The following is a 25797-nucleotide window of genomic DNA, read 5'->3' on the forward strand; positions in this document are numbered from 1 at the left end:
TTCCATGATTATTCTATTCTATTTGTTCATTCATTCAGTTTACTGAGCATCTACCATGTGTCAGATTGGGTATTAGGCTCTGCAAATATAGTGGTCAACAAGTTATAGTACCTGCCATTAAGCTTTAGTGCCCTCTATTCATTGAACATTTTTTAGCCAGTCAAAACTTTGGAGTTTGTGAAATCTTTCAGCAAAGACCCTCAATGTAAAAATATAAGATACTCATATATTTTTATTTCCTGGTCTTTCCCCTCCTAACCAGCTTCAGCAAATGATTTAGCTTCCCATGACCCTGAGCAGTTAACACCAAGAAGGGAGTGATGGGAAATGGAATTAAAATGAATTAAAGTCCACAGGAAAGATAATGAAAATTCTCCCCAAGGAATAGTGTTCTCCTGTATCCACCATAAGTCCTGAGGATTAACTAGCCTGTGTCACCTTCCTCTTAGTCACTCACTCTTTCCCCAAACTGCCATGAATGGAGCTCAATCTTCATACTTCCTCCTTTCCTTTCTGCCCTTTAAGTTAGATACACAATCTCTTTGTGTTTTAAGTAGTTAACTGCTAATCATAGTGGAAAAAAGAAATGGAAGAGCAGAAACAACCAATGTGGGCAAGTTATAGTTTCAGAATGATACCTGTGAGTCTTGGTGTAGGGCCAGTAGTTAGGCACTGACTTCCTGTGTGATGACATGTGGACACCCCATTATCTTCAGCCATCCAACTTTATTTCTACAAGTGAGATCTAAAACCAATCCTCTGTTTGAAAAAATCCTCACCTTTACTCTTAAGTGCTTCCTCATAGTTCGGTTGGTAAAGAATTTGCCTGCAGTGCAGGAGACCTGGGTTCAATTCATGGCTCGGGAAGATCCCATGGAGAAGGAAATGGCAACCCACTCCAGTATTCTTGCCTGGAGAATCCCATGGACAGAGGAGCTGGCAGGCTACAGACCATGGGGTCGTAAGAGTTGGACACAATTTAGCGACTAAACCACCATCACCATACTCTTAAATCTGGATGAGGGTATTTGTCTGATGGGGACAGTCATAGTTTTCAACAGATTTTCAAAGGGGTCATAATCAAAGCAAGATGGGGAACTACTGCCTTAGGAACAATCAAGTGACCATTTTACTTCCTTGAAGACCTCCAGACTCAGGAAAGATCCCTTCTGAGGATTCCTCACAAGGACCATAGAGCTGTTCTGGATGCTTAGGTTTTCTTGATCCATTTTCAGTGTTACACAATCCAGAAAGTTCCATTGTTCCAAAACAGAAAAAGGATCATATCATTCCCCTGCCTAAACCCTCTGCTGCTCTGCATTCCCTAGAGCAGCCTTTCAAAGTGTGTGAGATGCTAGTTGAAGTAGGTGTGGGTGGTAGGCCTCCCTAATGCAGAAGCACTTTGAGCATCACCCATCCTTCCTGCATCTCAGAAATCTGGAGACTCAAAAAAGCAAGGTATTGAAAGGTTGGTTCCTTCCCAAAGCTATGAGAGAAGCAACTGTTTTAAGCCTCTTCTCGGCTTGTAGATGCCATCTTCTCTGTATCTTCACATCCCCTTCTCTCAGGTATGTCTGTGTGTCCAAACTTCCTTTTTTATTAGGATACCAGTCATATTGGATTAGGGTCCCATTCTACTTCAGTACAGTTTCATCCTAATAAGTTACCTCTATGATAATCCTATATCTAAATTATGCCACATTCTGAGATACTACAGTTGAGGATTTTAACATTTGAATTTTGCAGGACACAATTCAACCCATAACACCCAGGAAACTAGTACCTGATTCTTCCTTAGTGAGTGATTAGTGAAGTAGCTCAGTCGTGTCCGACTCTTTGCGACCCCGAAGACTGTAGCCTACCAGGATCCTCCCTCCATGGGATTCTCCAGGCAAGAATACTGGAGTGGGTTGCCATTTCCTTCTCCAGGGGATCTTCCCGACCCAGGGATTGAACACCGGTCTCCCGCATTTCAGGCAGACGCTTTAACCACTGAGCCACCAGGGGTGATTCTTCCTTACCATGATGGAATGTGGTGATAAAACTCTATCTACAAGGCACTTCAGTGTTACTCAAACAAAACAAAAACTCTACAAAAAGCAAACAAGAACAAGCAGAACATGAAACTGAAACCAAAACCAAAAACAGAAGAAGAAGAAAGGAACCCTCCAAAACTATACATTTTAGATACGGATTAATAATGAACATAGGTAATAACTATTTTCTTCAAGAGTTTCTTCTCATGTGTTTTTAATTTTTTCATGAGGTATAACTTACATGTGAAAGAGTGAATGTGTCATAAATACAGCAAGTAGAGCTCAGATTTCAGCTTCCAGATTATAAAGAAAAACACTACTAGCTTTCCACACACTGCCATCCTGTCATTACCTATTGCCCCCCAAAGTAACCATTATACTGACCTCTAAGTCATTGATTGATAGATGGTGGTGGTTTAGTCACTAAGTTGTGTCCAACTCTTGTGGCCCCATGGACTATGGCCTGCCAGTCTCCTCTGTCCATATGATTCTCTAGGCAAGAATACTGAAGTGGGTTGCCATTTCCTTCTTCAGGGGATCTTCCTGATCCAGGGATCAAATCCACCTCTCCTGCTTTGCAGGTGGATTCTTTACCAACTGAGTCACCAGGGAAGCCCAAGTCATTGATTAGCAAGATTCAAAGATAGGTTAGCTTTGCTAGTTTTTGGAGTTTTATATATAAGAAAAAAAAATACATTGTGCGTTATTTTGTGTCCAGCTTATTCACTCAACGTTATATTTGTAAGATTCTTTCAGGGCTTTGTGTATTCATTCACATTACTGTCTATCATTCAGTATGTGAATATACCACATTTAATTTATCTTCTACTGTTGATGAAATGTTGGGTAGTTTCCGCTATAGAGTTCTTGGGAATAGTGCTAATAGGAACTTTCTTATGAAAGTCTTTTGTTGAACAACTGTATGAATTGCAGATGGGAATACCTCCACATGGAACTGATTTATGTAGAAAGCTTAAATAAAAACTGCCAGAGGGTTTACCAAAGTGGTTTTACAGTGTGTACTCACAGAAGCAGTAGTCAAGAGGTTATACTCGTTCCATTTGTCAATACAAATGGGCATTTCTTCATGTGTCCTTTGCCTGTTTTTTTCATTTTATCCATTTCAGTGTGAGAGTAGTCGTATGACATAGTACTTCTGCTTATATTTTTCTGGTGACTGACAGAGGAGCACCATTTTGTATATTGGTCACTTGGATATCTTCTTTCTTCTTCTTCTTCTTTTTTTTCATTTATTTTTATTAGTTGCAAGCTAATTACTTCACAACATTGCAGTGGGTTTTGTCATACATTGACATGAATCAGCCATGGAGTTACATGTATTACCCATCCCGATCCCCCCTCCCACCTCCCTCTCCACCCGATTCCTCTGGGTCTTCCCAGTGCACCAGGCCCGAGCACTTGTCTCATGCACCTGGGCTGGTGATCTGTTTCACTATAGATAATATACATGCTGTTCTCTCGAAATATCCCACACTCGCCTTCTCCCACAGAGTCCAAAAGTCTGTTCTGTACATCTGTGTCTCTTTTTCTGTTTTGCATATAGGGTTATCATTACCATCTTTCTAAATTCCATATATATGTGTTAGTATGCTGTAATGTTCATTATCTCCCTGGCTTACTTCACTCTGTATAATGGGCTCCAGTTTCATCCATCTCATTAGAACTGATTCAAATGAATTCTTTTTAATGGCTGAGTAATATTCCATGGTGTATATGTACCACAGCTTCCTTATCCATTCGTCTGCTGATGGGCATCTAGGTTGCTTCCATGTCCTGGCTATTATAAACAGTGCTGCGATGAACATTGGGGTGCACATGTCTCTTTCAGATCTGGTTTCCTTGGTATGTATGCCCAGAAGTGGTATTGCTGGGTCATATAGCAGTTCTATTTCCAGGTTTTTAAGAAATCTCCACACTGTTCTCCATAGTGGCTGTACTAGATTGCATTCCCACCAACAGTGTAAGAGGGTTCCCTTTTCTCCACACCCTCTCCAGCATTTATTGCTTGTAGACTTTTGGATAGCAGCCATCCTGACTGGTGTGTAATGGTACCTCATTGTGATTTTGATTTGCATTTCTCTGATAATGAGTGACATTGAGCATCTTTTCATGTGTTTGTTAGCCATCTGTATGTCTTCTTTGGAGAAATGTCTGTATAGTTCTTTGGCCCATTTTTTGATTGGGTCATTTATTTTTCTGGACTTGAGCTGCAGGAGTTGCTTGTATATTTTTGAGATTAATCCTTTGTCTGTTTCTTCATTTGCTATTATTTTCTCCCAATCTGAGGGCTGTCTTTTCACCTCACTTATAGTTTCCTTTGTTGTGCAAAAGCTTTTAAGTTTCATTAGGTCCCATTTGTTTAGTTTTGCTTTTATTTCCAATATTCTGGGAGGTGGGTCATAGAGGATCCTGCTATGATTTATGTCGGAGAGTGTTTTGCCTATGTTCTCCTCTAGGAGTTTTATAGTTTCTGGTCTTACATTTAGATCTTAAATCCATTTTGAGTTTATTTTTGTGTATGGTGTTAGAAAGCGTTCTAGTTTCATTCTTTTACAAGTGGTTGACCAGTTTTCCCAGCACCACTTGTTAAAGAGGTTGTCTTTTTTCCATTGTCTATCCTTGACTCCTTTGTCGAAGATAAGGTGTCCATAGGTTCGTGGATTTATCTCTGGGCTTTCTATTCTGTTCCATTGATATATATTTCTGTCTTTGTGCCAGTACCATACTGTTTTGATGACTGTGGCTTTGTAGTAGAGTCTGAAGTCAGGCAGGTTGATTCCTCCAGTTCCATTCTTCTTTCTCAAGATTACTTTGGCTATTCGAGGTTTTTTGTATTTCCATACAAACTGTGAAATTATTTGTTCTAGTTCTGTGAAAAATACCGCTGGTAGCCTGATAGGGATTGCATTGAATCTATAGATTGCTTTGGGTAGTATAGCCATTTTGACAATATTGATTCTTCCAATCCATGAACACGGTATGTTTCTCCATCTGTTTGTGTCCTCTTTGATTTCTTTCATCAGTGTTTTATAGTTTTCTATGTATAGGTCTTTTGTTTCTTTAGGTAGATATACTCCTAGGCATTTTATTCTTTTTGTTGCAATGGTGACTGGTATTGTTTCCTTAATTTCTCTTTCTGTTTTCTCATTGTTAGTGTATAGGAATGCAAGGGATTTCTGTGTGTTAATTTTATATCCTGCAACTTTACTGTATTCGTTGATTAGCTGTAGTAATTTTCTGGAAGAGTCCTTAGGGTTTTCTATGTAGAGGATCATGTCATCTGCAAACAGCGAGAGTTTCACTTCTTCTTTTCCTATCTGGATTGCTTTTCCTTCTTTTCTGCTCTGATTGCTGTGGCCAAAACTTCCAAAACTATGTTGAATAGTAGTGGTGAGAGTGGGCACCCTTGTCTTGTTCCTGATTTCAGGGGAAATGCTTTCAATTTTTCACCACTGAGGGTAATGTTCGCTGTGGGTTTGTCATATATAGCTTTTATTATGTTGAGGTATGTTCCTTCTATTCCTGCTTTCTGGAGAGTTTTAATCATAAATGGGTGTTGAATTTTGTCAAAGGCTTTCTCTGCATCTATTGAGATAATCATATGGTTTTTATCTTTCCATTTGTTAATGTGGTGTATTACATTGGTTGATTTGTGGATATTAAAGAATCCTTGCATTCCTGGAATAAAGCCCACTTGGTCATGGTGTATAATTTTTTTAATATGTTGTTGGATTCTGTTTGCTAGAATTTTGTTAAGGATTTTTGCATCTATGTTCATCAGTGATATTGGCCTGTAGTTTTCTTTTTTTGTGGCATCTTTGTCTGGTTTTGGAATTAGGGTGATGGTGGCCTCATAGAATGAGTTTGGAAGTTTACCTTCTTCTGCAATTTTCTGGAAGAGTTTGAGTAAGATGGGTGTTAGCTCTTCTCTAAATTTTTGGTCGAATTCAGCTGTGAAGCCATCTGGTCCTGGGCTTTTGTTTGCTGGAAGATTTCTGATTACAGTTTCGATTTCCTTGCTTGTGATGGGTCTGTTAAGGTCTTCTATTTCTTCCTGGTTCAGTTTTGGAAAGTTATGGTTTTCTAAGAATTTGTCCATTTCTTCCAAGTTGTCCATTTTATTGGCATAGAGCTGCTGGTAGTAGTCTCTTATGATCCTTTGTATTTCAGTGTTGTCTGTTGTGGTCTCTCCATTTTCATTTCTAATTTTGTTAATTTGGTTCTTCTCTCTTTGTTTCTTAATGAGTCTTGCTAATGGTTTGTCAATTTTGTTTATTTTTTCAAAAAAACCAGCCTTTAGCTTTGTTGGTTTTTGCTATGGTCTCTTTAGTTTCTTTTGCATTTATTTCTGCCCTAATTTTTAAGATTTCTTTCCTTCTACTAACCCTGGAGTTCTTCATTTCTTCCTTCTCTAATTGCTTTAGGTGTAAAGTTAGCTTATTTATTTGACTTTTTTCTTGTTTCATGAGGTAAGCCTGTAATGCTATGAACCTTCCCCTTAGCACTGCTTTTACAGTGTCCCATAGGTTTTGGGTTGTTGTGTTTTCATTTTCATTCATTTCTATGCATATTTTGATTTCTTTTTTGATTTCTTCTATGATTTGTTGGTTATTCAGAAGCGTGTTATTTAGCCTCCATATGTTTGAAGTTTTAACAATTTTTTCCTGTAATTGAGATCTAATCTTACTGCCCTGTGGTCAGAAAAGATGACTGGAATGATTTCAATTTTTTTAAATTTTCCAAGACTAGATTTATGGCCCAGGATGTGATCTTTTCTGGAGAAGGTTCCGTGTGCACTTGAGAAAAAGGTGAAGTTGATTGTTTTTGGGTGAAATGTCCTATAGATATCAATTAGGTCTAGCTGGTCCATTGTGTCATTTAAGATTTGTGTTTCCTTGTTAATTTTCTGTTTAGTTGATCTATCCATAGTTATGAGTGGGGTATTAAAGTCTCCCACTATTATTGTGTTACTATTAATTTCCTCTTTCATACTCGTTAGCATTTGCCTTACATATTGCGGTGCTCCTATGTCGGGTGAATATATATTTATAATTGTTATATCTTCTTCTTGGATTGATCCTTTGATCATTATGTAGTGTCCTTCTTTGTCTCTTTTCACATCCTTTATTTGAAAGTCTATTTTATCTGATATGAGTATTGCGACTCCTGCTTTCTTTTTTTCTCCGTTTGCGTGAAATATTTTTTTCCAGCCCTTCACTTTTAGTCTGTATGTTTCTCTTGTTTTGAGGTGGGTCTCTTGTAGACAGCATATATAGGGGTCTTGTTTTTGTATCCATTCAGCCAGTCTTTGTCTTTTGGTTGGGGCATTCAACCCATTTACATTTAAGGTAGTTATTGATAGGTGTGGTCCCATTGCCATTTACTTTGTTGTTTTGGGTTCATGTTTATACAACCTTTCTGTGTTTCCTGTCTAGAGAAGATCCTTTAGCATTTGTTGAAGAGCTGGTTTGGTGGTGCTGAATTCTCTCAGCTTTTGCTTGTCTGTAAAGATTTTGAATTCTCCTTCATATCTGAATGAGATCCTTGCTGGGTACAGTAATCTAGGTTGTAGGTTATTCTCTTTCATTACTTTCAGTACGTCCTGCCATTCCCTTCTGGCCTGGAGGGTTTCTATTGATAGATCAGCTATTATCCTTATGGGAATCCCTTTGTGTGTTATTTGTTGCTTCTCCCTTGCTGCTTTTAATATTTGTTCTTTGTGTTTGGTCTTTGTTAATTTGATTAATATGTGTCTTGGGATGTTTTGCCTTGGGTTTATCCTGTTTGGGACTCTCTGGGTTTCTTGGACTTGGGTGGCTATTTCCTTCCCCATTTTAGGGAAGTTTTCAGCTATTATCTCCTTGAGTATTTTCTCATGGCCTTTCTTTTTGTCTTCTTCTTCTGGGACTCCTATGATTCGAATGTTGGGGTGTTTCAAATGGTCCCAGAGGTCCCTGAGGTTGTCCTCATTTCTTTTGATTCTTTTTTCTTTTTTCCTCTCTGTTTCATTTATTTCCACCATTTTATCTTCTACCTCACTTATCCTATCTTCTGTCTCCGTTATTCTACTCTTGGTTCCCTCCAGAAAGTTTTTGATCTCTTTTATTGCATTATTCATTTTTAATTGACTCTTTTTTTGCTTCTTCTAGGTCTTTATTAAACATTTCTTGCATCTTCTCAATCTTTGTCTCCAGGCTATTTATCTGTAACTCCATTTTGTTTTCAAGATTTTGGATCATTTTTATTATCATTATTATAAATTCTTTTTCAGGTAGATTCCCTATCTCCTCCTCTTTTGTTTGACTTGGTGGGCATTTTTCATGTTCCTTTACCTGTTGGGTATTTCTCTGCCTTTTCATCTTGTTTAGATTGCTGTGTCTGGAGTGAGCTTTCTGTATTCTGGAGGTCTGTGGTTCCTTTTTATTGTGGAGGTTTTACCCAGTGGGTGGGGTTGGAAGATTGGCTTGTCAAGGTTTCCTGGTTAGGGAAGCTTGAATCGGTGTTCTGGTGCATTCAACTAGATTTCTTCTCTCTGGAGTGCAATGGAGTGCCCAGTAATGAGTTTTGAGATGGGTCTATGTGTTAGGTGTGACCTTGGGCAGCCTGTATGTTGATGTTCAGGGCTATGTTCCTGCGTTGCTGGAGAATTTGTGTGGTATGTCTTGCTCTAAAACTTATTGGCTCTTGGGTGGTGGTTGGTTTCAGTGTAGGTATGGAGGCTTTTAGACGGTCTCTTATTACTTAATGTTTCGTGTAGTCAGGAGTTTTCTGGTGTTCTCAGGTTTTGGGCTTAAGTCTCCTGCCTCTGGATTTCAGTTTTATTCTTCCTGTAGTCTCAAGACTTCTCCAACTATACAGAACTGATAATAAAACTTCCAGGTTAATGATGAAAAGATTCTCCCCTGTGAGGGACACCCAGAGAGGTTCACAGAGTTACATGAAGAAGAGGAGAGGGAGGAGGGAGATAGAGATGAGCAGGTGGAGAAAAGGGGGGACTCAAGAGGAGAGAGACAGATCTACACAGTTGTCTGTTCCCAGAGTGTTCTCTGTAGCCCAGACACCAACAAAGATTCACAGAATTGGATTGGGAAGAGAAGGGGAAGGGAGGAAATAGAGGTGTTCTGAGGTAGAAAACAGAGAGTCAAGATTGGGAGAGAGTAATCAACACACTCCTGAATAAAAATGGGAACTGAATATTGGATTCTTAAATTTCCACAATTTATATCATATACTGAAAAACAAAGGTTAAAAATCTAGAGTAGAGGTTAGACTCTTAAAAATACAATATTAAAAACAAAAACACAAAAAAAATTTTTGAAATATATATGAAGTTTGGTTTAAAAATAGGGATTATCTTTTTTTTTTTTTTTTTGCAAGGTTATAGTATAATGAAAATGAAAATTGAGGAGTAATAGAGGACTTTAGAAGGAAATAAGAGAAAAAGAAAAATAGAAAAAAGAAGAGAAAAAGGAAAAAACAACAAGAAAAAAATTTTTTTTCCTAATTAAAATAATCGTAAAAATCTATGAAAATGAAAGTTAAGGAGTAATGGGGGAGTAATAGGAAATTTTTTTTTTTTTTTTTTTTTTAGTTTAAAAGAATTTTTTATTAATCAGGATTCTTAATTCCTTCCAACATGTCAGATAACAAATCTTTTTAAGATAACTAAGTCTTTGGTCTGACACATTAATATATAATTGATAATTTAAGTTAATAATAAAAGTTCATTATTTTTTAATCATGTTCCTGAAGAATAAGTTATAAATCTGTGAATAACAGTCCATGAAATTAGCACTTCATTTATACAGAGGAGAAACGGGAACTCCTATCACAGTCAAGGCCACAGTCCTGCTAAGAGTTGCTAGTTTTTCATAAACGTGTGTAACACACATCCAGAGCTTGATAACGAAGGTTACAGAATTTTCACATCTCAACAGCTAAAAGGAGAAGTCCTCTCAAGTAGAGCAAGAGATTGTCACTTTTATTGATCACACACTCTTATTGATCACACACTCTTATGGGGAGGAAAAATAAGCATACTCCCCCAACATACAAATATTTATAGATTACTTACGCATAACATGTATTGCATGTAATAAAATACACAAGAATATAAAATGAAAAAAGATGAACTGTGGATAAAATATGGCAATATTTTAAAGTATATTATTTGCAAAATAACGTTTATTGACAGCACAAAGGTTAAGTGGGTGTGAATGACAGTAATGTGATCCAATGTAGTTTAACTTGATTAACAATTAGAATGCCATCATTTTAAATTCCATAATGTGGCTGAAGAGCAAATACTGCGCCTAGAAAGGCTGTCAACCTGACGACGTTTTATTGCCTGCCGATAGTTTGGTTCCCCCTCAACTCACAACAAAAGCAGTTCCTAGACAAGGATTTTGTTCCTTAGGGAGACAACCCCATGAGGCTGCATGAGCGTGGTGAAGAGAGAGGGAAGGATGGAAGGCAAGAGACAGTGAGATAATGAACAGATGGCTCCTACAGGGGCCACCCTGAGAAATACCTTCTTTCTCACTGAGGGGTGAGGAGGAGGGAGTTACCCACCTACCAAACGCTGACCGTCACTGGTTAAGGACTGCCCCGCCTGGCCCACATGTCGCCCAGCAGGCTCTGCGTCCAGAAGACACCTGCAGAAGTCGCTGGGTTTGGGGAACTGCAGGTTCCTCAAAGCTGGAGCTGCAGGTACAGATAGCTTATGCTACATCTGCCATGCCTGCATTATGAAAATGATCTTTTAAGCCCTTACAAAGCAGCTTTATTAGATAAGTAAACATACAGTTAATTTTAACTAAGCAGGTTACATTTAAATGAACACACCCTTGAGAACACCCATGTCCATTGTTCTTCCCACTTTTCCTACAGGATACCTCAAAAATTCAAGTGACACAGGACAATCTGATATACAGGTTGAATGAGTGATAGGGTCAATCTGAATATCAAATATTGATATGACTTAATCCTTTCTTAGATTAGAATATATGAACCAAGGTTCTAAATTTCTCTTGCTCCTTCACCGCAGGCTACCTTGTGTGCCCCTGGAGGCGCATGCACCCCTTTCTGGCCATTACTGGACCAAGGGATATAAAGCCTTGTCCAGCTCTCAGCTGGCAACATTTCGATTCATTTCAGTGTATGTCTGACCTATTCTAAATGGGTAAGAAAACACAAGTAATGTGCAGTTATACTATGGTTTTAGCATTTGCCTCTTACTTAACAGACAGAAGCAGGAGGAGAAAGGGGTAACAGGACCAGATGGCTGAATGCCATCATGGACTCGAAGGACACAAGTTTGAGCAAACTCTGGGAGATGATGAAGGACAGGGAAGCCTGGTGTGCTGCAGTCCACGGGGTCACAAAGAGTTGAACATGACTGAGTGACTCAATAACAACAAGCAAGTTACTTAACAAGAAAGATGAATTTCAACCTTCACAGAATTCTCTGAATGGGTATCTCATTTCCTCATGATTCAACAGTTATACAGAAACCCAACCACAATGCAGCTGCATCCTGGGATTCGGTATGACAGATCAGAATGCTCCGACTTCCCGAAGTCTTGGATGTGAATGGCAGATTGGGTAGGCTCCCTGCTTTCATCCCCTTTACAGAAATAACAGCTCCATAGAAACATTTTCCAAGTTCACAGCTTCTTAAAGAAGTTACATATGAAAAATCAGAAAGGCGTTTCAACTTTCCTAAACAAGTATTTAACTGAGTTCCAGAAATGTGACACAAAGTTAGAAAACTCCATTTTATTTTGACTGAAATGTCTGTCTTATTTATTTAGCTTTAAAACAACTTAATGTAGTTTAACTATTATTATTATCACTCTGAATAACCTTCAACAACCCAGGAACAGAACAGTCTAAGGTTCCAGTTTAAGAAATCCATTCTGTGTAGAAATGTGGTTATGTTAGATTCCCTTAGAGTTTAGTTTCAATTAGCAATAATCGTGCCTCGGATAAACCTCATTGTCTATGATACTGCCACTGCGCAAAGTTTAGTTTAAAATTTTAGAATCAAATCATTTTAGCCTATTAAACACTTTTTAAAACTGTGTAAGATCTGACAAAAGACTGTTTTATGATACACATCAACAAAACTCAACACCACTTTCTCCAATAGTAAAAAAGTGTTTTTTTTAATTGTTACTTTTTAAATGACGTGAAACTAAAGAAAACTGGTTGCCGGCTTTAAAATCATTTTGTTTGGAGAAAAGTATTCTGTGCTTCACCACCTGCTGCCAGGCCTTACAGCGATAGGGTCTATAGTCTACATCCACATCACTCAGGCGATTAAAGGCACAGGAAGGCCCTTCCTCCAGGTGTGAGGCTTTCTGCATTATACTTTGTGTTGTTGCAAAGAGAACCAACCGATACTCATTTACAAGCTTCTCTAAGAGTTGAGAACACTTCTTCAGAGTAGACTCCTGTAAGTTAACACTTTCTCCTCCGTTGATGCGGTCTATCCAATAAAAAGCTGACAGGCTATCCAAAATCAAAAGGCAGACAGAGGGATGACTACAGAGCATGGTTTCCAGCGAGCACAGGGTGAGGAGTAACTGGGTGCTACTACTGCAGTACACCAAAAACAGTCGCCCAAGGCAGCGTTTTAGTATTTCTTCAGAGCTTTGAGATAGTCTATGCTCAAGGACTGTAACAAGCCGGAGCATGTCAAAGTGGTAATCTGTATCAATAAACACGACTTCTACTTCCAGTCCACCTTCTGATTTTGGAAGTATACATTGTGCTGTTAAATGATAAAGCATTTCTGTCTTTCCTGTTCCTTCTGGACCATGAAATTCAAGAATATCACCATGCACAGGTGACTCTTCATCAGCAAACAGATGTGGTTCTATTTCTTTCAAGGAACTTCTACCTTCCAGTCGGGCAAGGAGCTCCGTCCCAGATTCAGCCCTATGGAAGTCACTACACATCTCCCCGGAGGCTCGGCGTACCAGCCACTCAACCTTCCCGCCTGCAGCGCCATTTACTGCCCGGCGTCTTCCCCTCAGCCAGTCAGAGACGCTGATCCTTTGACCGGGAATTTTAAAAGAAAATAAAAGAGAAAAAATAAAAAAGAAAAAAAAAAATTTTTTTTAATTAAAAAAAAAAAAAGTAGAAATACATCTAGGAATTTCTCTGGAGCTTTTGTGGTCAGTGTGAGTTTGGTTCAGTTTCAGATAGCTCCTTGTTCCAGCTTACACTTCTTGATATCTACAGGCCCCTTCCAGTGTAGTTGGTGTTTTCTACAGGGATTTTAATCTGTTGCACCGGTCCCTTCTGAAGCGGTTCCCTTTGTTTATTTGGCTTCTGTTTGCCGGGCTCTTCAGTGCCTAACTTCTGCCCTGACACAGGCGGGCGGAGGTGGTCTCTTATTAGGTTGCTAGTTCCGTTGTGCTCCGGGGAGGGGCTGGCGCTGCTTTCCCCGTCTACGCTGCTCAGGGCTCCCGGCTGCTCTATATGGAGCGTGCCTTGCGCTGCGCGCGGTTCCAGCCCGTGGGTGTTCCACAAAAGCGTGGACTTGGCTGCGCCTGTGTTTTGTGCCTTCCCCGTCCTAGCGGCTCAGGCAGCCAGGAGCTTGACGGGCGCACTCCCCCCGGGTGCCACGTTCCTTCTGCCCTCCGCGTCCCCAGCCCCAGTCCCCGCCCGCGCCGGTCAGGTGCCTGCGCCCTGTGTCTCGCTACCACCCTTCCGGTGGATGTCGACCATCCAGAATCTCAGGAAGTCTTTGGTTAGAAACTGGAAGCCTGTTTGCAGTGTGGTAGGGGATGCGGTCCTTGGGGCCGAGCCTGCCCCTTTCCCCTCCCCCCTGCCTCCTGCCTCCTGCGGGGCTGGGCCTGTCCGCAGCTGGCTAGCTCCTCTGGACTTGCTCGGTCCCTTTGTTCTGTGAACAGCTGGCAGTGTGTTCGGGCCGGTTAATTTTCTCTCTCTCTTTTGCTGTCCCACAGTTTAAGTTGGTTAACTCACAAAAGCTCCCTCCGATTGCCCTCAGGGCACTCGGGCCCGGTCCTAAGCAATGCTGCCCACTCCTCTCCGTTCCGCCCCCACTTGCTGGGGGCGGATGCGGACGTCTGGGGTACTTTTCTGCTGGGAGTTGCTTTTAGGCAGGTAATCTGTGGGTTTTATTTATTTTTCCCCTCCCAGTTAGGTTGCCCTCTGAGATTCAAAAACTTTCTCCAGACCCGCCAGTGCGAGGGTTTCCTGGTGTTTGGAAACTTCCTCTATTAAGACTCCCTTCCTGGGACGGATCTCCGTCCTTAGCTCTTTTGTCTCTCTTTTTATCTTTTATATTTTGTCCTACCTCCTTTCGAAGACAATGGGCTGCTTTTCTGGGTGCCTGATGACCTCAGCTAGCAATCAGAAGTTGTTTTGTGAAGTTTGCTCTGCGTTCAATTGTTCTTTCGATGAATTTGTAGGGGAGAAAGTGGTCTTCCCGTCCTATTCCTCTGCCATCTTGGCTCCTCCACCCGGATATCTTTTCTTGAGATGTGCCCAAGTTTTTGCCCATTTGTTTATCAGGTTTATTATTTATTGGGAAATTTTTCATGATTTGTGCATGTACTTTACCTATCTTGGATGCAATTCCTTTATTAGATGTATGTAATTTGAATACCTTCTTCCAATCTGTCACTTGAAAGCTTTACTGAGCAAGGCTTTGCCCAGCGGAGCAAAACCCAGTTTTCACCACCCAGTCCCTCCCATCAGGAAGCTTACAGAAGCCTCTTAGCCTTGTCCACTAGAGAGCAGATTGAAGAAGCAAGAATAACCACAATCCCACAGCTAGAACAAAAACCACAGTAGAGAAAGTTAATCAGGATGAAAAAGCAGAGAGTTATGTCCCAGATGAAGGGGCAATATAAAACCCCAGGTAAACAAAGAAATGAAGTGGAGATAGGCACCTTTCAGAAAAAGAACTCGGAATAATGATAGTGAAGATGATCCAGGATGTCAGAAACAGAATGGAGAAGATGCAAAAAATGTTTACCAAAGACCTAGGAGAAATAAAGAGCAAACAAACAGAGATGAACAATATACTAGAAGGAATCAATAGCAGCATAATTGAGGCAGAAGAATGGATAAGTGACCTGGAGGACAGAATGGTGGAAATCACTGCCTCAGAACAGAATATAGAAGAAAAAAAAAAAGACAGCTAAGAGACCTCTGGGACAACATTAAATGCACCAACATTCATATGATAGGGGTCCCAGAAGGAGAAGAGAGAGAGAACCTGAGAAAATATTTGAAAGCATAATATCTGAAAACTTCCCTAACATGGAAAGGAAATTGTCAACCAAGTCTAGGAAGTGCAGAGAGTCACAGGGAGGATAAACCCAAGGAGGAACACACCAAGACCCATAGTAATCAAACTGACAAAAATTAAAGACAAAGATTAATATTAAAAGCAACAAGAGAAAAATAACAGATAATATATAAGGGAACTCCTATCAGGTTATCAGCTGATTTCTCAACAGAACCTCTACAAGCCAGAAGGGAATGGTGTGATATATTTAAAGTGATGAAAGGGAAGAACCTACAACCAAGAATACTCTACCAGCAACACTCTCATTCAGATTTGATAGAGATATCAAAAGCTTTCCAGACAAGCAAACATTGAGAGAATTCAGTGCCACCAAACCAGCTTTACAGCAAATGCTAAAGGAACTTCTCTAGGTAGGAAACGCAAGAGAAGGAAAAGATCCATACAAAATAAGCCCAAAAGAATTAAGAAAGTGGTTATAGAATCATACATATCGATAATTACATTAAATGTTAATGGGTTCAATGCGCCAACTGGCTGGGCAGGGAAAACATGTACATGTATGCATTTCCATCTACTGCATCACTCAGCTTAACCCCCAAATTGTATGTAAGTGTTTCATATTGTTAGGTTAATAATTTTCCCATTATGGCTTTATTTTTTGTTTGGCTACTGACTGTGAAAACTGATAAACATCTTTTACTATTGTGATCATGTAACTATTATTCACTTAATGCTGTTGTATCATGATTGGTTAATGGAAAAATAATAGAATTCTGTATCTCCAAAATTACAATTTAATAGAAAAACTTGTAATCACTTTTTAAAATCCAGATGCATATCAGAATTATCTTGAAAGTTTTTGAAAAATATAAATGCTCAGAGCATTTTTCTCTAGAGCTCCAGATATGTTTCTAATGAGCAGCCATGTTTAAGAATAACTGGACTATATGATGATCTTTTACTTTTGTGTAGTTTGTTTCAGTTTTTCTATTTCATATTCAGTGCCCCCATTTCATTTGGTGTCTGTTTTCCAATTTCCTCATCTCTATTTTTTTTAATGTTCTTTCTTAAGCCTTTATCAAGCATGGTAGATCTGTGTGTGTATGTGCATGTGTGTGTGTGTGTGTGTGTGTGTGTGTGTTGTGTGTGTGTATATAGTATGTATAATATATATATTTTAGAAATCTTATGAATTTTTGCCTAAGAAATTTATGACATTTTGATTTACTTGTTTGACTTAGTATGGATAGAAAGCTAGATTTATTATTTTTTTAAAAATAGATATGCAACAAGCAGCAAAGGTTTACAGTATAGAACCAGAAACTATAGTCAATATCTTGCAATAATCAATAGTGCAATAATCTGAAAAATAATATGTGTGTGTATATGTATAAGGGAATCACCTTGCTGTGCACCTGAAATGTTGTAAGTCAACTATACATCAATAAAATGTATATATTAAGAAAAAATAAGTCAAAGTATAAAATTTAAAACAAATTTGGGCCCTAGATATGGTGACTATGGATGAAGAAAATTGCTGTCTTAATAGCATGATGAATTCATCACCAAACATGGGGAACAACAATCCAAAGGCTTATCTTTGGTTTTTAAGGAAGATAAACAAAGGGTTTACGAGCCTCCATGGCACCTATAGACTAATGTCTCACTAGTTTCCCCAGTTCACTTCCATGTGGAAGATAGATGAAATAAGGAGAAATCAAAGATAGAGAGATTTAGTTGGCCTGTCATTCTTTCATGAATTCAATCAACATTTTTAAGTTGTTTGCAAACCAGGAGACAAAACAGACAAATAAATAGCCAATCCCATATAAGCTGATGTTTCCTGGGGGCTCAGAGAGTTTGGCAGATAAACGACTTTCAACAGTGAGGCAACAATTGGGAACTATTTCCCAACTGACTTCCCAAAAGAAGTCAGTCTGTGCTTTGGACAGGACAAAGGGCATACGATTGGGTGAAGGGGGCATGGCCTCTGGCACTAGTCTACAAACTATGTGAACTAGGGTAAATCACTTTAATTTTTCTGTGTCTTGGTTTCCTACTTGTAAAATGAGGTTTATAATAGTAAGTATTGTTAAATTGTTGTGCTGACTCATGAGGTAATACAGGTAAACCATTTAGAAGAGTGATTGGCCCAATGAGTTGAGCTATTGTCATGTGGGAGAGTTAGAGAGTTAAATGGGCCCTGCAGAGAAGCAAATAGGTATTATCTATAGTAGTGGCCCCCAACTTTTCTGACAGAAGGGACCAGCTTTGTGGAAGATAATTTTTCCCCAGACTGGGGATATGGGATGGCTTCAGGATGATTCATGCACATTACATTCATTGTGCACTTTATTATTATTGAGGTATGCTCAGTTACTCAGTCATTTCCAACTCTTTGCAACACCATGGACTGTAGCCTGCCAGGCTCCTCTCTCCGTGGGATTTTTCAGGCCATAATACTAGAGCGAGTTGCCATTTACTTCTCCAGGGGGATCCAGGTGCGTCTCTTGCACCTCCTGCGTCACAGGCAGATTCTTTACCACTGAGCCATCAGGGAAGCCAACTCATTTCTTGTGCACTTTAATTCTATTATTACATTGTGATATATAATGAAATAATTATACAACTCACCATAATGCAAAATCAGATCATCAGGCACTCAAGTCTCATAAGAAGCGTGCAACCTAGACCACTTACATGTGCAGTTCGCAGTACGGTTTGTGCTCCTGTGAGAGTGATCCGACGAGGTAGGACTCAGGCAGTAATGTGTGTCATGGGGAGCAGTTGTAAGTGCAGATGGAGCTTTTCTTGCTTGCCTTCCCCTCACCTCTGCTGTGCAGCCCAGTTTCTAACAGACCATGGATGGTTGCCAGTCCATGACTGGGGGGTTGGGGACCCCTGATCTGTAACATGTGAGTCCAGTGTGAGAAGAGAGGGGAGAGAAGAGCAGACCAGGGCTCAGGAGTCTAAACTATTGTCCTGATTCTGCCCCCTGCTCACTCAGTGACTGTGTCTGTATTAGAAAATGACTGGATTATCTCCAAGTTTCTCCCAGCTCTCAAGCCCTGGGGTTCTGTGGCTCCTTCTGAGGTAGGCTTAATAAATATCATTTGGGTTCTGGTTTCTTGTTATCATTCAGTTGCTCAGTCATGTCTGAATCTTTGTGGCCCCATGGACTACAGCATGCCAGGCTTCCCAGTCCTCCACTACCTTCCAGATTCTGCTCAAACTCATATCCCTTGAGTCGGTGATGCCATCCAACCATCTCATCCTCTGTCACCCCCTTCTCCTCCTGCCCTCAATCTTGCCCAGCATTGGGGTCTTTTCCAATGAGTCAACTCTTCGCATCAGGTGGGCAAAGTATTAGAGCTTTAGCTTAAGCACCAGTTCTTCCAATGAATATTCAGGGTTGATTTCCTTTAGGATTGACTGATTTGATCTCCTTGATGTTCGGGGGACTCTCAAGAGTCTTTTCCAGCACCACAGTTCAAAAGCATCAATTCTTTGGCACTCTGCCTTCTTTATGATCCAGCTCTTATATCTGTACATGACCACTGGAAAACCATAGCTTTGACTATATGAGTCTTTGTTGGCAATGTGATGTTTTTTCCTTTTTTATACTGTCTAGATTTATCATAGATTTTCTTCTAAGGAGCCCATGTCTTTTCATTTCATGGCTGCAGTCACCTGTGGTAAAGAAATTTAAAAAAGAAAGAAAATTCTATTATGAGATTTCCAGTTGAGTGACTAGGTGAGCACTGATTCATTTCAAAAGAAATAGCAAGGCATGAAGAGACTGGTGTATGGAGACTGGGAACAATGTAGCACAGATTCATGGATAGAATTTTTAGGTTGAAAGAAACCATTTCTATCATTTTAATTCAGGGTGGTGGAGAGGCAGTGTGTTTTGGTGGCTCACAATGATTATAGAAACAGAAGCTCAGTGATTAGGGCCCAGGCTTGACTCTTTCTGGAAAGTTACTTAAGTGTTCTGTTTCTTCATCTGTAAAATGTAGATAAAATTCAGGCTGAATTGTGCACAATGGCCATTTGTAGGTCACAATAGTTGACTGTTGGCAATTTCACATGTTTCAACCTAGTAATAGACACTAGTAAAGAATCCACCTGCCAATGAAGAAGATGTATGAGGTTCACTTTTAACCCCTGGATCAGGAAGATCCCCTGGAGCAGGAAATGGCAACCCACTCCAGTATTCTTGCCAGGGAAATTCCATGGACAGAGGAGCCTGGCAGGCCACAGTCTATCAAGCCACCAAGAGTTGGACATGACTGAATTACTGAGCACTCATACACAGAGAAAAAAATCTAGCAATCTAAAAGCAGCAGTTGATACATGATAAGGTGCCATAGAAATGGTTCCCTCATTATTAAGCCTATTTTACTTGTTTGGAATTTATTGCACCAGGTTTTATTTGGTGAGAACAACAGGCATTGCATAATGCATTTATTTAAGCCTCTTTCCCTTCCTTAGATATAGGCAGGCATGAGGCCTTGGTTGAGCAATTAGTCTGTTAAAGTACCACTGTATTTACTTTCAGGATGGCTGCCACTACCATTTTGTTTGTTTCTAGTGCTTTCATCTAGACAGCATGTAACTACTCCAAAGGGAAATTTAATATCAAAGTTCCTGGGTTGAAAAGAGCTTTCTCTACCTCTTTTCCTCAAACCACCCACTCCCTCCCCATCCCAGCCATTGGCATCCTCGGGCATAGTTTCTACCTCCCTCAGAGTGTAATGCCACCCATCATCTGAGGACCCTCAACATTACAGTCACCAGACTGGTCCTCAGGGAGGTGAAAGGAGCAGGGGATTCTAAGAATGGCCCTGCATGGAGGCCTAAAGGAGGAGCTAACTGAAGAATACTAGAGAAGTAACAAAGACAGAACATTTTCTTTTTGAAAAGGAAGAAGAAAATATGTCCTGAGTAAAAGCAGTATACCAGCTACAGTTCCTTACAAAACTGTTTATTAATCATTGCCTGGCATCACTTGTATATTAACCATGATTCATGGGGTTGGATTGATGTAAGTCCTGCCTTCTGATTTGTCTTTTACTTTCTTTCTGGTGTGTTTTGAAGAACTCTACATGTTGGTAAATTTACCAAGCGTTTTCTCTTTGTCCTAGATCTTTATGTCTTGTTTAAAGAGATCCTTCCCTATCTGTTTTGCTTTTTAAGTAATCAGTTTGTAAACTTCTTCCTCACTGACACTGTGATTTCAGACTCAATGTTTAGTCAGTTCAGTTCAGTCACTCAGTCATGTCCGACTCTGTGACCCCATGGACTGCTGCATGCCTGGCTTCCCTGTCCATCACCAACTACTAGATCTCGCTCAAACTCACGTCCCTAGACCCGGTGGTGTCATCCAACTGTCTCATCCTCTGTTGTCCCCCTCTCCTCCAGCCTTCAATCTTTCCCAGCATCAGGGTCTTTTCCAAGAGGTCAATTTTTTCCATCACGCATCCAGATAATATTGGAACTTCAGCTTCAGTGTCAATCCTTCAAATGAATATTCAGGACTGACTGACTTTAGGATTGACTGGTTTGATATCGTTGCAGTCCAAGGGACACTTAAGACTATTCCAACACCACAGTTCAAAAAAATCAATTCTTTGGCACTCAGATTTCTTTATGATCCAACTGTCACATTCATGTAGTAGTTCAGTTCAGTCGCTCAGTCGTGTCTGACTCTTTGCGACCCCATGGACTGCAGCAGGCCAGGCCTCCCTGTCTATCACTAACTCCCAGAGTTTACCCAAACTCATGCCCATTGAGTCGGTGATGCCATCCAACCATCTCATTCTCTGTCATCCCCTCTTCTCCCGCCTTCAATCTTGCCCAGCATCAGGGTCTTTTCAAATGAGTCAGCTCTTCATATCAGGTGGCCAAAGTATTGGAGTTTCAGCTTCAATATCAGTCCTCTCAATGAACACTCAGAACTGATCTCCTTTAGGATCGACTGGTTGGATCTCCTTGAAGTCCAAGGGACTTTCAAGAGTCTTCTCCAACACCACAGTTCAAAAGCAACAATTCTTAGACACTCAGCTTTCTTTACAGTCCAACCCTCATATCCATACATGACTACTGGAAAAACCATAGCTTTGACTAGACGGACCTTTGTTGGCAAAGTAATTGTCTCTGCTTTTTAATATGCTGTCTAGGTTGGTCATAACTTTCCTTCCAAGGAGCAAGCGCCTTTTAATTTCTTGACTGCAGTCACCATCTGCAGTGATTCTGGAGCCCCAGAAAATAAAGTCTGCCACTGTTTCCACTATTTCCCCATCTATGTGCCATGAAGTGATGGGACTGGATGCCATGATCCTTGTTTTTTAAATGCTGAGTTTTAAGACAACTTTTTCACTCTCCTCTTTCACTTTTTTCAAGAGGCTCTTTAGTTCCTCTCACTTTCTTCCATAAGGGTGGTGTCATCTGCATATCTGAGGTTATTGGTATTTCTCCTCGTAATCTTGATTCCAGCTTGTGCTTCATCCAACCTGGGTTTTCACATGATGTACTCTGCATATAAGTTAATTAAGCAACATGACAAGTCCGTCTGCCTTGATGGACTCCTTTTCCAGTATGGAACCAGTCTGTTGTTTCATGTCCAGTTCTAACTGTTGCTTCCTGACCTGCATACAGATTTCTCTGGAGGTGGTTGGGTATTCCCATCTCTTGAAGAATTTTCCACACTTTGTTGTGATCCAAATAGTCAAAGGCTTTAGTGTAGTCAATAAAGCAGAAATAGATGTTTTTCTGGAACTCTCTTGCTTTTTCGATGATCTAACGGTTGTTGGCAATTTGATCTCTGGTTCCTCTGCCTTTTCTAAAACCAGCTTGAACATCTGGAAGTTCACAGTTCACATACTGTTGAAGCCTGGCTTGGAGAATTTTGAGCATTACTTTGCTAGTGTGTGAGATGAGTGCAACTGTGTGGTAGTTTGAACATTCTTCAGCATTGCCTTTTTTGGGGGATTGGAATGAACACTGACCTTTTCCAGTCCTGTGGCCACTGCTGAGTATTCTGAATTTGTTGGCATATTCAATGTAGCATTTTCATAGCATCATCTTTCAGGATTTGAAATAGCTCAACTGGAATTCCATCACCTCCACTAGCTTTGTTTGTAGTGATGCTTCCTAAGGCCCACTTGACTTTTGCATTCCAGGATGTCTGCTTTTAGGTGAGTGATCACACTATTGTGATTATCTGGGTCATGAAGATATTTTGTACAGTTCTTCTGTGTATTCTTGCCACCTCTTCTTAATACATCTGCTTCTGTTAGATCCACACCATTTCTGTCCATTATTGTGCCCATCTTTGCATGAAATGTTCCCTTGGCATCTCTAATTTTCTTGAAGTGATCTCAAGTCTTTCCCATTCTATTGTTTTCCTCTGTTTCTTTGCATTGATCACGGAGGAAGCCTTTTTTTTCTCCTTGCTATTCTTTGGAACTCTGCATTCAGATGGGTATATCTTTCATTTTCTCTTTTGCCTTTTGCTTCTCTTTTTTTCTCAGCTATTTGTAAGGCCTCCTCAGACAACAATTTTACCTTTTCGCATTTCTTTTTCTTGGGGATCATCTCAATCACTGCCTCCTATACAATGTCATGGACCTCCATCCATAGTTCTTCAGGCACTCTATCAAATTTGTCTGACTCAAGGTTACAATTAGTCTGTTTCCTCCTATTGGTGTCAATACAATGATACAGTTCACACAAAGGAAGGAAATACTCCAAGAGTGAATTGCATGCTAATATATCATGGCTGATTAAAATCACTTTTATTTTACTGAATGTTTAACAAGTTAAGGTACTATGCAAGACACTTTATGAAGCCCATATCCGATCAATCATGGAGGTTACACATTTTGCGGATGAGGAAACTAAGATCTACAAAGTTTAAAATACAGTCATTAGGCAAGCATTAACACAAGAATACAGTTATTGTTGAAGCGTAATCATTTAAGAGAGAAAATTCCAACTCAAAAATCTATTTTGAGAGTGAGTAAAAAGAAGCCTTCATTATTAAAACACTCATGGTTTAGATATAGTAGATATTTGTGTTGAGAGTAGCATCCTACTTTCCTGAAATTCAGTGCAAAATTATTCTATATTCATTTTTGATGAACAGTGTCTAAGGCACAGAATTGTGGGTTTGTCTTCACTACCAAGAAACAGTTTGGAAAATAATTGTATCAACAGGTAAATATGTGAAGTCTCAGAACGGAAATTGACTGTTGAAGATAGAATCACCTTGCAAATTCAATACCTTTGAGCCTTTAAAGTTCTAATATTCTGGTATGTGGTGGCTAAGAAAAAATACAGAACAGAGAGGTATCGGGTATGCATGTATCCTAGATGTTATTATACAGGGAAAGTAGGAAGCACATGAACACATGGTAAAGAGTTTTTTTGTTGTTTGTTTGGTTTTTTTTTTTTTTCTTGTTACCTTTGGGAGTTAGAAAACTTCACTTTCTTTTATCCAAATTAAAAAAAAAACCCTTGGCTTTAGCCAAATCACTCATTGTCTTCAATTTTCATATCCATGGATAATGGTATCTACTATTTACCTTCCAGGATTGTGGTGAGAAAATACTGAAATGTGCATATGAAATGTTTTAAGAACTGTTAAGATAAAGTGCAAGATATTACAAGAGTTGCTAAAATTTTAATAGTAAGTAGTATTGATAGCATATGAGGCATAATTTTGTATGCATGTGGATAGATTCCAATATCCATGTCTATATATAATTTTGTACACAAATAGTAATAATAACACTTTTAATTTAAATTACATTTTATAACCCATGAAGGATTTTTCCATTGTTTCACATCAGCCTCCCATGTGAGTTGGGCCAAGTGTCACCCTGCCTTTCCATGTTGCTCATGCAGGTGTCTGTTTTCTCCCCAAAGGCAAGCCTCTCCTCTTGTGCAATTTCTGCAACTTCTGCCAGTCCTTGTTGCCATTACTTTTCACCTCCAGATCATTCTCCAATGTCTGTCAGACACACAGCTCACAAATGTCCATTCCTTTAAAACTTCTGCCAACTTTCATATCAAACACTAAATAAAGCACCCTGTTTTTAGAAACCTACTTCCAAGACTAATCCTTGGGCTTTCATGTTGCTCCAGACTGCTGTATCTGAAATCTCTAAATCTAACAGTTCACACTGGGACAGTGACATTCTTTATTCCAGCTCTCTCATTTTCTTTCTCGCACCAGAGCTACTGTTCCAATTTGGCAGGACCACCAGTCATTTGCCTCCTTTCTGCCCATCTACCCACCCCCCAACCCCCCACCCCCACCCCACCACAGGCCCCGGCCCCATACACACACATGCACACACACATACACTTTCTCCTACTCATCATGAGCTCCCTCCTGGTTTCACATCCTTCTCTGAGCACCAGGTCCATTACTTTACCCATCTCCCAGCTGCTGACCTTTTCTATTTGTTTCCTCCAAGTCCATTGTTTATACCTCCAAAGCTGCATTTTGCCAACAATCTATTTTTCCTGTTCCAACCGCAGGCACTCAGGTGTTGCTGCAGAAAACCAAGTATTTCTATGAAGTGGGATAATACAAATCTATCTTTAACCTCTGCTTGACACTCTGAAGCTTCAGCTTCTTCACTGGTTTCTGGTCTCTTTTCTTTCTTACCTAGAGCAATGGTTATGAATATTTATCCCTTCCCAAGAGCACTTTCCCTTAGCTCTTTAATTGGAAAAATATGATCTTGCCCTATACTCCTTAGAGGAAAAACAGAAGTAACCAAAGATCTCGCTCAGGTTCTGTTCCAACCTACATTTATCTACCTCCCCTCTCCCATACCTCTTTCCCTCCTTTTCAGAGGATGAAATGACCTTGCTATGTTCAGTGTTGATCACGCTATCTTTTCTACTAATTTTATGCCCTCCCAGCTCCTCTAAAACCTCACCTACATTTGTTTTCATTCTCTCTCTTTTCTGTTTAATTCCTCTCAGACTCTGCATGTGCTCAAACATCCCCTGTCACCAATAAATGAACTTTCCCCACTCTTCCTTATTTGTATGTTCTTCTATTCTGTTGCTACCTTGTCACCTACATTAGTTTTCTTTCTTTTCCTATTCACTTTCTCCCAGAGGTAATTTTCACTTCCCATTCTAATTAAGTGAACTGTCCAGAGTTGTCATATAAATACTATGATCAGAGAGAGTTCATGCATTATTCTGACACAATTTGATGCTTTATTTAGTCACTTTTTTCTTCTATGTTGACATTTTACCTTACTCAATAAAGGCGCCTTCTTTGGATGAGTATGTGAATGTAACTTGCTACTTTGACCAATGGCTGGGGATGGTATCTGGGGACCAAATGTAAGACCTCAGGTAGGAAATGAAAACTTTAAAGATAGTGATGGGAATTATGGGGAAATAAAGATCCCTCATTATCAG

The 25797-nt window shown here is 39.8% G+C and overlaps 2 protein-coding genes and 1 pseudogene across 2 annotated transcripts in view; 1 reads left to right on the forward strand and 2 right to left on the reverse strand.

The window, feature by feature from the left end:
* The window catches only part of FAR2 (fatty acyl-CoA reductase 2), a 183458-nt gene that overhangs the window by 14525 nt on the left and 143136 nt on the right, over positions 1 to 25797 (forward strand). The window lies entirely within an intron of this gene.
* LOC133044120 (U4 spliceosomal RNA) lies at positions 12004 to 12083 on the reverse strand (annotated as a pseudogene).
* On the reverse strand, positions 12224 to 13090 carry LOC133043313 (DNA repair protein XRCC2-like). The gene has a single exon (XM_061124142.1). It carries the CDS (start codon positions 13016 to 13018, stop codon positions 12224 to 12226), a length of 795 nt encoding a protein of 264 aa, XP_060980125.1. The 5' UTR covers positions 13019 to 13090.

This window comes from Dama dama, chromosome 22 (genome assembly GCF_033118175.1).
Source record: "Dama dama isolate Ldn47 chromosome 22, ASM3311817v1, whole genome shotgun sequence".
Lineage (NCBI taxonomy): Eukaryota > Metazoa > Chordata > Mammalia > Artiodactyla > Cervidae > Dama > Dama dama.

What these genes read in the sequence shown, in the direction of transcription:
- LOC133043313 (XM_061124142.1), bottom strand. Translation starts at nt 13,018, where the DNA reads ATGTGTAGTGACTTCCATAGGGCTGAATCTGGGACGGAGCTCCTTGCC.